The sequence below is a fragment of the Bos indicus x Bos taurus genome, chromosome 25 (genome assembly GCF_003369695.1).
Source record: "Bos indicus x Bos taurus breed Angus x Brahman F1 hybrid chromosome 25, Bos_hybrid_MaternalHap_v2.0, whole genome shotgun sequence".
In the NCBI taxonomy this organism is placed as follows: domain Eukaryota; kingdom Metazoa; phylum Chordata; class Mammalia; order Artiodactyla; family Bovidae; genus Bos; species Bos indicus x Bos taurus.
Window position 1 is genome coordinate 5185237 of NC_040100.1, and position 14790 is coordinate 5200026.

The 14790-nt window shown below is 48.2% G+C and overlaps 2 protein-coding genes across 16 annotated transcripts in view; one reads left to right on the plus strand and one right to left on the minus strand.

Annotated features, from left to right (window-relative positions):
• The first annotated feature begins 554 nt into the window (after nt 1–554).
• Nucleotides 555–14790, plus strand: part of TRRAP (transformation/transcription domain associated protein) — a 90381-nt gene continuing 76145 nt past the window's right edge. For 12 of the 15 annotated variants that reach the window (XM_027527641.1, XM_027527650.1, XM_027527648.1 and 9 more), the window contains exons 1-10: nt 555–697; nt 2836–2996; nt 3414–3463; nt 8159–8269; nt 9290–9394; nt 10336–10419; nt 11169–11225; nt 12770–12895; nt 14384–14461; nt 14659–14747. In XM_027527641.1, the coding sequence (XP_027383442.1) occupies nt 2897–2996; nt 3414–3463; nt 8159–8269; nt 9290–9394; nt 10336–10419; nt 11169–11225; nt 12770–12895; nt 14384–14461; nt 14659–14747 (800 nt within the window). In that variant the 5' untranslated portion in view covers nt 555–697; nt 2836–2896. Of the gene's footprint in view, nt 698–1110; nt 1193–1653; nt 2997–3413; nt 3464–8158; nt 8270–9289; nt 9395–10335; nt 10420–11168; nt 11226–12769; nt 12896–14383; nt 14462–14658; nt 14748–14790 lie in introns of those variants that run through there. The other 3 variants (XM_027527654.1, XM_027527643.1, XM_027527642.1) reach the window with 3 other exon arrangements.
• On the minus strand, nt 578–1804 carry LOC113883987 (basic salivary proline-rich protein 4-like). The gene is made up of 3 exons (XM_027528237.1): nt 1573–1804; nt 882–1513; nt 578–808 (listed from the first exon to the last, which is right to left on the minus strand). The coding sequence occupies exons 1-3, from the start codon at nt 1802–1804 to the stop codon at nt 578–580; spliced, it is 1095 nt and encodes a 364-aa protein (XP_027384038.1).

Here is a 14790-nt window from a genome sequence, read left to right on the forward strand (position 1 = left end):
AGGTCCAGCCCACGCCAGGGCGCCAGGGCATCAGGGCCTTCACTCCCTATCATCATTGCTCTGGTCCAAGGTCTGCGTTCTAGCCTCAGGGTGATGAAGCTGCAGCAACTGACCAGGCCGGCCACCTCCAGGCAGAACACCTGGGCTGCCCTATGTTTCCAGGGTTTCCGTCCGTCCTCAGCCTTCGTCCTTCCCAAAGACCCTCCTTACCTCCTCCCCCTCCCCGGACTCAGAAGGACCCCCAGGACGCCGGCGAAGGAGAAAACCCCGCCCAGCCTGCTACGTTGGAGGTGGCCTCTTCCCGGGCCCGTCCGCCGCCTGCTAAGGGTGCCCCCACCGCCCTCGCTGCAGCGGCAAGCGTCCCTCCTCCCCAGCTTCCTGGCTCCGGAGAAGACATTCAGGACAGAAAGAGCCCAGAGACGCCGGTCACCTGCCTGCCCCTCCCTCCCGGGCCGGCAGCCCCGCCCCAGCGGACGCAGGCTTAAAAGCGCCGGGCCGAGCCCACCCGGGCGTGACGCCCCTCCCCGCTCCCGCTGCCCGCCCAGGCCGCACCCACTGGAGGGCGGTGCGCCCGGGCCTAGTCCTCGGGCGGCCGGCGCAGCGGCTTTAAGCGGGGGCGGGACTGCGCGCCGTGCAGCGCGACGGAGACTGGGACTCGGCCGGGGGCCTCTGCGGGCGGCCGGCCGCCGAGGTGGGGGTAAGTGCGGGGACCAGGGCGGGGCTGCGCCAGAGGGCAGCGGAACTGCCCCGGGAGGCGCGCGCGCGGCGGCGGCGGCGGCTCCGGCGGGGCCCGGGCGTGAGGAGGCCTCTGCGGGCGCGGCGGCCCGCGGAGCGACGGAGAGAGGCTCCGAGCGCCCTTGGAGTCCTCCCGCACCCCCTACCCCCCGACGCCGGGGCTCAGGCCGGGCGGCGTGGCCGGCCGGGGAGCGGGGCGGGCAGAGCGCGGGACGGCGGAGGGCGAGCGGCGCGGGGATTGGCCCTCGGCGCCCGCCGTAGCCCGGCGCTGGGAGGCGGGCACCGGGCGTCCGGGGCCGGCGACCCACGGAGCGGAGCCGCGGGCCGTTTGAGGCCGGGGCGATAGGAGGGCGGGCTTGGGGGTCCCCGTGTCCTCCCTGCACCCCCGGGCCGGCCGGGCCGCTCTCGGCCTGCACGCAGGCGCCTGGCTCGCCCCAGCCGGGCGCACGGAGCGAAGGTAGCGGCGTCGACAGCGCCCCTTCTGGCCCGGCGGGGCGGGGCGGGGCCGTTTGTCGCGAGCGGGCGCGGCGGCGGCGTCTCGGGGGGTCCCCCCCACACCCCGAAACACCCCCACTCCGACCCCCAGCCCCGAACGTGGGCGGGACGCGGCGGCGGGACCCAAGCCAGGCTCGGACGCTCGGCCTCGGCTCTTGGAGCTGCTCTCCGACCCTCAAGGCGGAGATGGGAGGTCTTCCCCTCAGGGGCGCCCCCCAACTCGGGGACCGGGCAGAGAGCGAGCCTGGCCCTTCGGGGTCCCGGGAAATGGGAGAGTTTGATGCTTTCGGTAAAAAAGCCGGGGGGGGGGTGGGATTCGAGCCTTTTAAAAAGTTTAGGCACGCCTCCCCCCGTTCCCCGAAGTTTCTTGGGCAAGGGGAGGCCGTGACCCCGAGTCTCGGGTCCCCCCGGGGTTGGGGTTCGAGGTGGGGAGGGAAGCCCGAAGTCGGGTCTCGTCTAGCGCGGCCGGCGGGATTCCCTCCATTTGGTTCCGTTTAGTGCCTTCTCCTGCCTGGAGCCGGCGGGCCGGAAGGGGCTCTCTCTTGGTCTCCGGGGGCGGGGGGATGGTCCCCATCGCTTGAGGGGCGCAGAAGTGGGAGCTGCAGGGAAGCTTAAGCCCGGAGGCAGGGCCGTGGAAGGGCCTGCAGAGGAGTTCGGTGGTGTGTTTGTTGAAGGAAGAAAGAAAATCGAGTCCTGAAACTGCGCCTTCGTGCAGAGTGAAACGAGCCGGGTATTCACGCAGGGAGGATGGATAAACAGCTGGACCAGGTTCTCTTAGTAAGGGGTCTTAGTACAGGAACCAGGTCTCTCGTTTTTCCACCTGGAGTTGCAGTGCTTAAAGTGTGGTCATCCACACCTGTTTCCAACTCACTGAGATGGTTTTTGGAAGTACCTGTGCATTCATCCCAGGAGTGTTTCCTGAGTGCCTGATGTGTGCCCAGGTGGGAACAAAATTTACAGCTTCCCAGGGCTCGTCTCTGCCTGGTGCTTGGGAGTCACCTTTGGTACTGCTGATTTTAGTGCACAGTGAAGTTCGGTCACCCAGTGCAGAGAGGGTCCAACCACAGTCAGCCGGCCGCATCCAGCCTGGTGGCTACTCTTATACAGCACAAAAACTGAAAATGGTTTTTACAGTTTCTTTTTTTTAATAGTTGGAGGGGCATCAAAAGAGGAATAATGTCTCATGGTACAATTAAAGTGAAATTCAAATTTCAGTGTCCATAAGTCAAGGTTTATGAGTTACAGCCATGCTCATTTATTTGTAAGTTGTCTGTGGCTGTTTTGTGGCTATAGCAGAACTCAAGAGTTGTGACAGAGCACAGAATCCAAAATATTTACTATCTGGCTCTTTCCAGAGAGTTTGCTGACCCCTTGCCCAGGAAAAGATGGACATACTCTAGGAAAGAAAAGGATCTGTGTATAAAAGTCGTGTTTAGAAATGAATAGAATGGACTTTTACTTTCCAAAAAAAGCAGAGGGAGTCATGTTGTTTTCTGAATTAATGGCAAAGTATTTAGATTAATACAGGCATTTAGGTAAGATTTTCCTGGAGACTGTGAATTTATGCCCTCAGTAAGTTAGCTAATCATGTGCTTCTTTTTGTAGGCTGGGCGAACTCATGGACATGATACTTTTCTCTTGAGAAACAAACTAACTCAAAAGAAAAATGGCATTTGTTGCAACACAAGGGGCCACGGTGGTTGACCAAACCACTCTGATGAAAAAATATCTTCAGTTTGTGGCAGCTCTCACGGATGTAAACACACGTGAGTTGATCCTCTTTGTCATTAAGAAATGTGTTGATGTGACAGCTTCATCTCCGTTTAGGTGATGCCCACACTCAGAGAAGTAGTCACGTTAACTTTTATCCGAACTTCCCCTTTCTCTGCCTTGTGGAGAAGCAAAGTGATGAGCATTACTAGCTGGAGCTCCAAAGAGGCACGCGCGTGCGTGGGAGTATGTGTGTGTGGGTGTGTGTTTCCTTGTCTGTGCATGCACACGTGTGTCTGGGAGTACGAATGCGTGCGACTGGTTGTAGGGAACTAGTTATGTGCCTCCTTTTGGACCATGACAGTTAAACTGATAAGATCTGATTGCTTCTCTTAAATTATTAAATCCAGTAATTTTTAGGAACACCCTTAACATAATTTCAATTACCTGATCATTTGTTTTGTTATTTACAGCTGATGAAACAAAGTTAAAAATGATGCAGGAAGTTAGTGAAAACTTCGAGGTATGAGCTTTATATTTTTATACCTTTTCATTTTGAGATAAATACATGTGCTTTCCTACAGTTCCCTTGTTAAGTCTTTTCACTAGTCACCTAAAAGTTATATTCTTTGTTAATGTAATGTGTTGTATTTCAAAATTGAAATTTGAAAATCTGTACAGTATTGTCCATTGTCTTCACACTAGTGATAGTGAGTCCCAAACAGTGTTGAGGAATGTTGTTTTGTTTAGGTATTTGGCCTTGTTTTCACTTTTCAAATACCGTATACCTCTTCTGCTGCTGCTATGGCTGCTAAGTCGCTTCAGTCGTGTCCGACTCTGTGCAACCCCATAGATGGCAGCCCACCAGGCTCCGCCGTCCCTGGGATTCTCCAGGCAAGAACACTGGAGTAGGTTGCCATTTCCTACTCCAGTGCGTGAAAGTGAAGTCTCTCAGTCATGTCTGACCCTCAGCTACCCCATGGACTGCAGCCCACCAGGCCCCTCCGTCCATGGGAGTTTCCAGGCAAGAGTACTGGAGTGGGGTGCTATTGCCTTCTCCGATACCTCTTCTAGGTGTATGCCTTCAGAATACACTCAGACTTCTGTTGTAGATTTGCTACATTAGGTAATGGACGGTATGTTACTGTGTGGAATGAGTGCTGGCTTTCAGTTTTGGCTCTCCTGTTTGTAACTTCTCTGAGACTCGGTTTTTGTCTTTTGGGTCTTACATTCTACAGTTTTATATTTTATATTCGTCGCTCAGATTCTATTCATTTTTCTTCAGTCTTTTCCCTCTTTGTTCTCCGATCTGTCCTCAGATTCAATGGCTGTTTTTCCGTCATCTCCAGTCTGCTGTGATGCTATTTTTAAATTTCAGTTTATTTGTGTTTTTAAATTTTAATCACTGTACTTCCTATAATTTCCATTTGCTGCTTCTTTAAATGTCACTTCTCTGCAGAGATTCCTCATTTTCATTTATTGAGACCATCATATTTATTGTAGTAACTGCTTTGAAGTCTCTGCTAAATATAAAATCTGGGCTGTATTAAGGTTGATTTCTGTTGACTCGAGGTCACGTTGCCTTGCTTCCTTGCGTGTCTGGTAGGTTTGATTGTAAACCAGACGTTGTGAAGTGTAGGGACCCTGGGTTCTGTCACCTCCCTTGGAAGAGTTGATATTTGTACTGTAGTCAGCAGTGCAGGTGCTGGCCGATCTCAGTGAGCTTGTGGAGTTTTGGTTTTACGCTGTGCTCGAGGGTCTGTGGGAAGCCCAAGGGGTTTCTAAAGTCCCTCTGACTTGGTAGGCTTCAACCTCCGAACCCCATCTCGGTGTGGCTCTCACTGATTTTAGACTCTGTTGGGTTGGGTAAACTAGACCTTCCTCGGGGGCGTGGTCCTTCGTCAGCCGAGTGTCTGAGGTGTCTCCAGGTGTTAAGGTCTTTGCACTGTGTCGAGGCCGGACCCCCAGTATCCTCTAACGTTGCTAGACCTCTGACGTCTCTTCATTTCTCAGTCCTCAAGCCCGCACTCCCTGGCAAGCCTCAGGCAGTCTTACCTTCCCTCACCAGAAGTACAGCCCAGTGCTCTGTCCAGAACTCTGGGGAGACCATCCACACCCCCATTCTGTAGTTCCTTCTCCTCTGGGGCTTTGCCCTGCAGATTCCAGCCACTTTGGCTGCTGCAAACTCGCTGTTTGCTCTTCAGCTCAGCAGGACCATGGTGCTTACCCTGGGCTCCGGCCTCCTGAGCCCAGTCGGGAAATGGGACCCAGGCAGAGAGTCGAGGTGGGGCGTGGCTGGTGAGTTCCCCTCTTCTGGAGATCATGGCCTTGCTCCGCCTCTGTTCCAGCGCCCAAAACTGTTATCTATATTTTGTCCAACTTGACGGTTAGTCTGGTGCCAGTCAGTCTCATAGGCCAAAGAGAGAGTCACTTTCTTGTTTTTAATGTGGGGATGGGAAAACCTTTCTCACAGAGCTAATATGATTATTAAGAACAAAATGTTTCCTAGCCTCTGTCATTTGAATCACTAAACACGAGATGAATGTTAGTGGGATTGAATCTGATACCTTCCTATCTATAGTAATGGATGGTATTTTTCTTTGGTAGGGAAATTGTTTGGTTTTGTTTTGTGTTAAATAGATGTTTTTAAGAACTTGTTGCCTTGTACTGAAGTGGGACAAAAAAAATCCTGAGATATTTAGAGGTTGAACGAAAGAGCTTTCTCTTCCACTATTAGTGCAAACTGTTTAAAAACAGAGGTGGGAGTAGAATAGGAAAGGCTTGCATTTTGCATTCTCTGGACAGAACCACAGCTCTCGGAGGTTTGCCTGAGAGGCTGGGATCACGGCGCCGCCTGTGATGCTGCAGGAGTGGCAGGTGGGCCGGCCTGATGGGCGCAGGGGGCTCTTCCAGGGAAGTGTCTCATTCCTTCCTCTCCCGTTGGCGAGAGTCTGGCAGTTAGCAAGTCAGTTCCCACTTTGGTCTCAGATGCATCGATTAAATTAGCAGAATGAAAAGCACTTGGAGCTTTTCCAAATAATGCTTTTTGAAATCTATCTGATAGACTTTTAGCTTAAATGAAATTCAGATGACTGAGTCCTTCAAAGAATGAAATACTTGGAATGACCATCAGAAAGTAATTCTAAATTACCACCACTCCTATCCCAGAACTAAATATTTAAGTGAAATGAAGACTTCGCAAGAGTTTGAGGAATCTTAGAAATTCTTTTCATTAACCACTTAGGGATAAGATTCCAAGCAAAGTAAGTATCATAGGGGCCGTCTCTCCTAACAGAAAATAGAGAAATGTTCAAGTTAGAAGTCACGGGGGACATTCCTGTGGATCGAAAAGCTGTGGGCTGGGTTGAAATCCTGGCATAACTGAGCAACCTGTTGCATCTGTCCTGTGGGAGGAATTTGACACTCAAGATGCTTTGAAGGCTGTGGAATCTGGATGCTGTGGGCTGACGAGTAGATGACCTGGCTTTCTTGATAACCTCAATAATGTTCCAACTTGACTCTCACCTCTTTTCCTTGAATCCTTGAGTGGGGATGTTTCATAAAAGTTAGATGTTGGGGGTGAAAAGTGACAAGCACAGTTCTTGTCCCCCGTGGATTCGCAGACTGCTGGGGGAGGGGCTGCCAGCTCCTGGGGGTGCCCCCTTGCCCAGCGTGCTGCGGGCTCAGAGCCCCTGGAGTTGAACTTGGCCCTGGGAGACCAGCGCTCGGGTGTGTATTCCAGGTACAGCAGCTCGCTCTTTGTTCCTATGGCGAAACACAGTTTTCTGGGTTTTGCCTGTATTTCCTCCTCCTCATATTCCTCAGGCAGCAGACAACCCTGGACCTGTGTCCTCTCCCATACCAGTATCTGCAGCGCCAGACACGTCTAGTTGCAGCCCATGGGCTTCTCAGACTCAGGATAGTAAAAGTTCAGTGCCTCCCTCTTGCACTACCACCCCTGCCGTGTGGAAACTTTAAAAAGTTCTCATCAGTTTGTGCCTTCTTGTGCGCTTTTCTTAGAACCTTTCCCACTTTGTCCCGTGGTTGACCCCTGCTGGCCTCTTAGGGTTTCTTAGCTGCATCCCTTCTTCAGAGGGTGTTCTCTGCCGCTGGTTCCAGATTCCAGTTAGTTAGGTTAGGTTCCCTTAGTTGCCAGCCCAGCGCTTTCCCCATCATAATTCCGTGTTATCAGATTGTTTCTTGATTACCTGTCTTCTCCACCACACTGCTGCCTCCCCCGACTCCAAGGACATGGACTCTGTCTACCTTCTTCCTCATTTTATCCCCGTTGAGCATGTGATAGAAGCATGCGTTGAATGTGCAGGTGAGGCCTCCAAGGGGAAGAGGGAAGAGCACTTAGGTGTTAGATACTCGTGAGTGGAATCCACTTTCCAAAGCTTTGTGACTCTGACAGTCAGCAAGCTCTGAGCTTTTTTTTTTTTTGTAAATCTATGAAATGGACAGAATACTTAAGAGAGTCATGGTGAGGATTGAGTGAGAAAGAGTAAAAGGCACAGGGCACAGTGTTCGTGAAGCAAGCACTGTAAATAATAACGAAGCCGTAAATAATAGCGGAGGGACGTTGAGCATTTACCACAGGCAGTGTGGAAAGCTTTACGTGTACCAGCTCGTGTAGTCTGCACATGGTTACGTAAGGCAGGAGATAGCAGCCTCTTCGCAGGTGGGGCCGCTGAGGCCCAGGAGGTCAGGTGCTTGTTCCAGGTTTATACTCGCCGAGTGGGGTCCGGGCCCTGCCCTGGTCGCTATCTGACTGCACAGTCTCTAGACCACAGTTTCATTTCCTAGTTTCCTTTTAACACCCGTGATGTTCATCTAACTCGTATCAACCTAACTGATAAGCTGGAGTTTTAGACTTTAGTGTGGTCAAGTTCCTCATCCTTCAGATGAAGAGATTCAGATCAAGTCTCCTTAGAGGGTGGCAAAGTCAGCCCCGACAGGCTCTGAAGTGAACGTTCTCCACAGCATCAGCTTTTCTAGGCTGAGCACTAAATGTTAGCATTTAGTTCTCTTGAAGTGGATTTCAGAAGCAGCAGTCAACTTATTTCAAACGATGTTATCATTAAAGCATCTGAAAGTTTTAAAAATTGCTAGCAGCTCTCCCAGAATGTCTCTTGAGATGATGGTGACATGTGAATTTACAGTGGAACTATCCGTACGTAGACCTTAACAGCGTTCTCTTTTCTTCCTGCGTGATTAGAATGTGACCTCCTCTCCTCAGTATTCCACATTCCTGGAACACATCATCCCTCGGTTCCTTACGTTTCTTCAAGATGGAGAAGTTCAGTTTCTTCAGGAGAAACCAGCCCAGGTAAGCTGTTCAGGAGAAGAATGTCCTGCTGCAGGGGCCCCAGCCCTTGTGAATGAAAACAACTCAAACACCTAAGCTGCCCTTAGAAATGAGAGCAGTGTTGCCAGATAAGGGTCCCTTTGCCCAAGGCCATCGCCTCCTCAGGTAGCTGTCTTGGTTTTATTTCCTCGCGGCCATCTCTCTGACTGTTTAACCTCTCCACACGTGCTGGCCAGCGCGCATGCGTGGGCTGCGTGTTGTAAGTTCACCCGTGTGTACAAGTGGGGGGAGAATTTCACGACCCCCCGCATGCCTGGTGCCCAGCTCTAGCCTCACACTGTTTTCAGTTCCCGTAACTCTGCCCGGTTTTCTCTATACCCGCGCCTCCTCTTTGCACCTCCCATACACACTTTGACCTTGATCATTTTAAAACAGCCCCGTCGTCTTTTTTTTTTTCTATAAATGTTTCAGCTTGTATCTCTTGAAAGATTTTTAAAATTACCACAGCACCAGTAAAGTGAACTGCTGAATGAAACATTCTTGTGTGGTGACAGCTCAAGATGTCCCTCTGAGTTCTGTTCAAGTTCTTAGTTCTGTAGACAAAATCACGAAAGCCTGGCACAGCCTGCGATACGATCGGTGGTTCGGTCCGAGGTAACTGGAGAGCTCGTCCCAGGAGCTGGACTGAGATGATGCAGGGAGATGGCCAGTGAAGTTGCGTTGGTGTTCCGGTCTTTTTGTCTTAAATTCACACCCGCTGCCCTCGTGTCCTTCTCCTGGCAGCGGTGACGAGGTGTGAAAGAAAATTTGGCTTACTTGACTTGGTACACAGCTACGGAAATGCAGAAAATGCCAGTTTGTAGTACATGCCTTGGATTACGTTTAAATAATTTACGGGACTGTTTGTAAAATGGGCTCCATCTTGTAGCATGGTGGCTCCCAGTGCTGGGTGCAGGCGTGTGTGACGCTTGTGGGACGCAAAACACTATCTTGGAACTCTTGGAAGGGTTTCATATTTATACCTTTGTTTCTCTTCAACAGCAACTGCGGAAGCTTGTTCTTGAAATAATTCATAGAATACCAACCAACGAGCATCTTCGTCCTCATACAAAAAATGTCTTGTCTGTGATGTTTCGCTTTTTAGAGGTAACTTTTGAGAATTCTTTTTAGCCACTTTGAAAGCTTTTAATGATTTTCTTACAGTAAAATCCTGTCTGTAAGCAACCGGTTTCTCTTTCAGTAAAATTTAGTTTCACAAATAGAAATTTTCTTAACTGCCTGTTTTCTCCCACTTTGCCAGCCAGATTACTAAGAAAGATTATTAAGTGAAGATCTTCTTGGGGTCACAGGGGCTTGACTCGACACAGTGGGTGGGGGCTGGCGGGCTCTGAGCTCGGGGGCTGGCCCTGCACCTCTGTGCTTGTGTGTCAGGCGCAGTAGGCGCACGGTCGTCATGAAGGGTTGCTCAGGTTCTTGGGTTAATCCACGGGGTGCCTGCTAAGCTAGCTTCTGGAATCGTTTTCTTGCTGCCCTCAGTCTTGACGTGTTCAGCATTCCGTCGCGCTTCTGGGCCCCTTGGGAAGGTGAGCTCCGGAGGGTGTCACGCTGATCTCAGGTCTCGGCTGTGTCGTGTGTTAGCTCTGCCACACCAGCCTCGTTCCTCTTGCCCTGAGCCTTAGCTGCCTCTGCTAGGATGTGGACAACACCCCAACTCCCGTGATGAGTGTCGTGTTAGCACAGGGTCCAGTGCACGCGGGCGCTCAGCTATTACTCTTCTGGCAATCTTTGCAAGCAGTGAGACGTGTCTGTTGTTAAGGCCTTGGTTTGTAGTGTGACTTGCTGGTTACTCATCTGTTGACTCTGGCAGAACCTGCCGGTGGGGTACCTTCAGATGGTCCACCAGAGGCCACGAACACGTCCTGTCTGGGTCAGCTGTGTTCTGTGGGTTTATCAGTTTTCTGCAAATCACATTTAAGTGGGTTGATGGAGGGTGTATATGCAAAAAATGCTGAGGAAATACTCTTTAATCTTTTTAGTAAGATAAGATTTCAGTAATATAACTCTTCTAAATGCTTTTTTTTTTTAAGACGGAAAATGAAGAAAATGTTCTTATTTGTCTAAGAATCATTATTGAACTACACAAACAGTTCAGGCCGCCCATCACCCAGGAAGTAAGTGTTTATTCTGATGGCATTTATGAAGTGTACTGACAGATTCCTTCTGCTGTGTGAATTTTTCACTCTGAGTTTCCTTTCTTCTTTTTCCCACCTTACGTGTCTGTCTGTTTTATAATTAATTCTACTGTGGATAACGTATCACATCCTGGTTGTTTCCCTTCACTTTATATGTATGTGTTTTCCCAATCATAAAGAATGTTTTGTAAAGTTGATTTGTAACGGGTATATAATAATCTTGTACAGTTTTGGATATTTAGGGCATTTCAAAGTTTTTATTTTATGACCGTAACCTAGTGTTTATAGTTTAAATTACTTTGTAGACTGAGTTTGTAGCAGTAGGACCCCCAGGTCACAGGTGTCACGTCCTGATGCCCCTGTGCTGGGTTGCCCCACTGGTGTGCAGAGGGCTTGCAGTGAGTCTCCCTGGCTCACTCCCTCCAGCTTGTGCTGTTGCTACTTTTTGAAAGACAAGAAGTGGCATTTATTATTTCATTCCTTTGCTCTCCCTGAATTAGAAAACTTGTTTTCGGTTTATCAGTCTTTGTCTCTTTTTCTTTTTTTGATCTGTGTGTTCACATTCATCGCCTATTTGTGTCTTGAGTCTGGCATTTTTCTTGCCTATTTCATGAGATCTTATATTTGAAGACTTGATATTTTTCTTACTGTAAGCATTTTCTGAAAATGGTTACAGAAAATCTGTATTTGCATTACAAATATCTTTATATTGTTTTTTTTTTTTTTAGATTCATCATTTTTTGGATTTTGTGAAACAGATTTACAAGGAGCTTCCAAAAGTAGTGGTATGCTTTTTTTATATTATTTTGAATTTATCATTTATATTTATGCCTACCTTATTCCAAAGGGTTGAAAGAATAATTGGAAGGGTGCTAATTTTACAATGAGGAATGTTTCGTTTAGTCAAAATCTAGGTTGATAAATTGTTGCCGTTCAGTTGCTAAGTCATGTCCAACGCTTGTGGCCCCATGGACTGCAGCATGCCTGGCTCCCCCGTCCTTCACCATCTCCCAGATAGCGATTGATAAATTAGCCACTTCAAAAAAAGAGTCCTTTTAGTTTCATTGTTTACTGCATTTTTACATAAAGCAGTATATTCTTAAAGAAGTTTTGTATTACAAAAAGGAAAACAAATTGTCCATAATTATCTTTTGACTTGTAAGCAACCATTGACATTGCTGTTTCGAGTTTCACTGTGTGCTTTGTAGAGATGGTTTGCACTCATAGTCTTGAAGCTTTTGGGGGAGTGGTGTATACTTGTGGCGCTTTTCTGTGTCATTAAAATTTTTCCGTATCTTGAAAGAACTGTTTCCGAGCAGGGCCACCCGTGTTAAAGTGTGTGGAGTGGAAGAGGGGCGCCCCTTGCTCCCCGTCCCCCGCCACTGCAAGGACTCGCTGTCACAGCAGGGAGCGTGCTCCAGGGCTCTCCCTTTGGCAGTCGTCGTTCTGAGCGACTGATAATTCTGCCGTATCCGTGTATTCTGACCTTCTCCCTGGTTCCCACCAATAATACTGTAGTATAAGATCATTGTGCATAAATGTGTTTGTTTCAGAGTTTCTACTGTGAAGGTGTTTTTTAACCTTGAATTTTTAAAAAATTAACAGATGGTAGAATTCACTTTTTGTTTTCTGAGGATTTTAATCTGCCGCTGCTGTTGTCGTTCAGTCACTAAGTCATGTCTGAGACTCTGCGACCCCGTGGACTGTAGCCCACCAGGCTCCTCTCCTCTACTATCTCTTGGAGTTTGCTCAAATTCATGTCCATTGAGTCGGTGATGCCAGTAGTGTATAAAACTTAGATTGCTTTCCAAGTTATCAGATTATCATTGTGTCAGCTACTGTTTTCATCAAAGGAGCTATTTTTCATACGAAGCTGTCTTTTTTTTAACATGAAGCCCAAATTCCACTGAGAACTAAGGATGCCAGTGAGGTCCTTCCTGGCTTTTTAAAATGTCTCCTGGACTATGCTTCTGTTATTTAGGAGACTGGGAAGTTATTTCAGTAGGGACCAGCTCCTGGTTTCTTATCACTAGAGAGCTGCATCCTGCTTCATTGAGGTAGCAGTGTAACGTGGCACACCTTTCCTCTTCCATCAGCCTGGAAACACTAGTAGAGAGGGCTGTGGGCAAGTCTGTTCTCTGTTGTTGGAGGTGGAGAATGTGCCGTGTTATCTTCATGGTCCTGAAGAAAGGGGCCTCCTAGTACTGTGGGGCTGATGTTGCATACGTGGGCAGGATATTGAGCGTCCCTGCCCCACGTCAGGCGTGTTTTATTAAGAGGAATGTTGTGTTTGACTTTAGGAAAAATGACTTCTCTGCTTTTTCTGTAGAACCGCTACTTTGAGAACCCTCAGGTGATCCCTGAGAACACCGTCCCTCCCCCAGAGATGGTCGGAATGATCACGACGATCGCTGTGAAGGTGAACCCCGAGCGTGAGGACAGCGAGACAAGAACAGTACGTGTCTCGGTTGTTCTGCTCCTAGCTTTGCTTTTATCCACATCTTCTCCCCCGGTGGAGGAAGCCCGAGGTCTTGACTTTTTAGACCCTAAGCTTTTTGGTTTTTCATAAAAATTAAACTCATGGAGGCATTTAAAATAAGCAAATAAATGTGTGTGCGCACAAGAGAGCCTCACTGATTGTGCTCTGCAGGTGTGCGCGTGAACTGTCGCTCACTACTGATGCAGACATTCAGAATCATGGTGGAATGAGAGCAGCTAACCCTGCAGGGGGCCCCGGCCTGTTCTTAGCTTCAACAGTAGTGAAGTCCCTTTAAACTACGTATAAACCTGTAGTTCAGTGCCTGCCCGTGTGGGCTCCGGGGACAGAAGTTCTAGAATGTTACAGCTCCACCACTTGCATTTTCTCACTGTAGGAAAGTTCATGAACCATGAGTTTTGTGACGGTAACAGTGTTATTTTCTGCAGCTCATGTGTTAAATCTATAGCACTGGCCACATAGGGAACATGTATTGAATATGTACTATGATTGTGTTTTATGATTAAATCAAGACAATCATCTGTGTTTGTTCTACTGCGATGTTTTGCAGACTGTTTCAATATGAGCATAGGAAACTACATTTTAGTTTATAAGGAACAAAGCTGTCATTTCTTTGCTCTTCCTGAATTACAAACTTTTTTCACTTCCCTTTTCCTATCCATTCATTTCCATTTGTGTTTTTGAGTCTGATATTTTCCTTACCTATTTGAGATTTTATGTATTGACGATTTTTTTCTTATATTTATTGTATTTTTCCTGTTTATAAGTACCTTTGAATAAAACTAGGTACGCACGTTACTGTTTTTCTTTTGAAAGTGAAGTGAAAGTGAAAGTCACTCAGTCATGTCTTACTCTTCATGACCTCATGGCCTATACAGTCCATGGGATTCTCAAGGCCAGAATACTGGAGTGGGTAGCCTTTCCCTTCTCCAGGGGATCTTCCCAACCCAGGGATCGAACCCATGTCTCCCACATTGCAGGCAGGTTGTTTACCAGCTGAGCCACAAGGGAAGCCCAAGAAAACTGGCGTGGGTAGCCTGTCCCTTCTCCAGTAGATCTTCCCGACCCAGTAATTGAACTGGGGTTTCCTGCATTGCAGGCGGATTCTTTACCAACTGAACTACCGGGGAAGCCCATAACAGATTTAAAAAAAAATTTTTTTTTTAAATTTCTCCAATGAGTTGAATCTCTTTTTGACACATTTTTCTTGAGGATTTTACTACAAGTGATGAAGTTGTAAAATATAAAACCCTTTACATCGAATGATAATTCTTGTACTTTGTTTTCAAAATATTTTGCTGCTTTCACCACAGATAATTACAGAGATGAGTCGGTGTTTTCCCTTCCCTGTATTTCGACCGGGTGGTGCTCAGTGGTGGGACACTGATGGGGGCTATACTAGGTGGCAAGGTGGTGACCACAGTCCTCTGTATTCCTGTCTTCCAGCATTCCATCATTCCCAGAGGATCGCTTTCTTTGAAAGTGTTGGCAGAATTGCCCATCATTGTTGTGTTAATGTATCAGGTATGTGTATTTTCAGTAGCTTCCGGGGTTTAAGGCTTCTCATTTTACGACACTTTACACACCTGCTTTTCTGTGGCAAATAGATGTATATGTTACGTGTGTGCCGAGTAATGAATCTCACAGTGTCTTTGCTATGCCAAATTAGTTCGCTATAAGCAGAGTGAAAAAGCATGAGAATCTGATGTGTTTGCTTTTAGCTCTACAAACTGAATATCCACAATGTCGTTGCGGAGTTTGTGCCCCTGATCATGAATACCATTGCAATTCAGGTATCTGCACAAGCCAGGTGAGATTTCTCGCCAGTGATGTAGCCGACCTCCATAGCTCTT

Bases quoted from the DNA above. Each gene is read 5' to 3' on its own strand.
- LOC113883987 (XM_027528237.1), bottom strand. From the start codon at position 1,804: ATGGGGACCATCCCCCCGCCCCCGGAGACCAAGAGAGAGCCCCTTCCG. The intron at 1,514-1,572 runs GTGCCTAAACTT...TTTTACCGAAAG, and splicing joins TTCGGGGAACGGGGGGAGGC to CATCAAACTCTCCCATTTCC. The intron at 809-881 runs GTAGGGGGTGCG...CCGCGCCCGCAG, and splicing joins CTGAGCCCCGGCGTCGGGGG to AGGCCTCCTCACGCCCGGGC.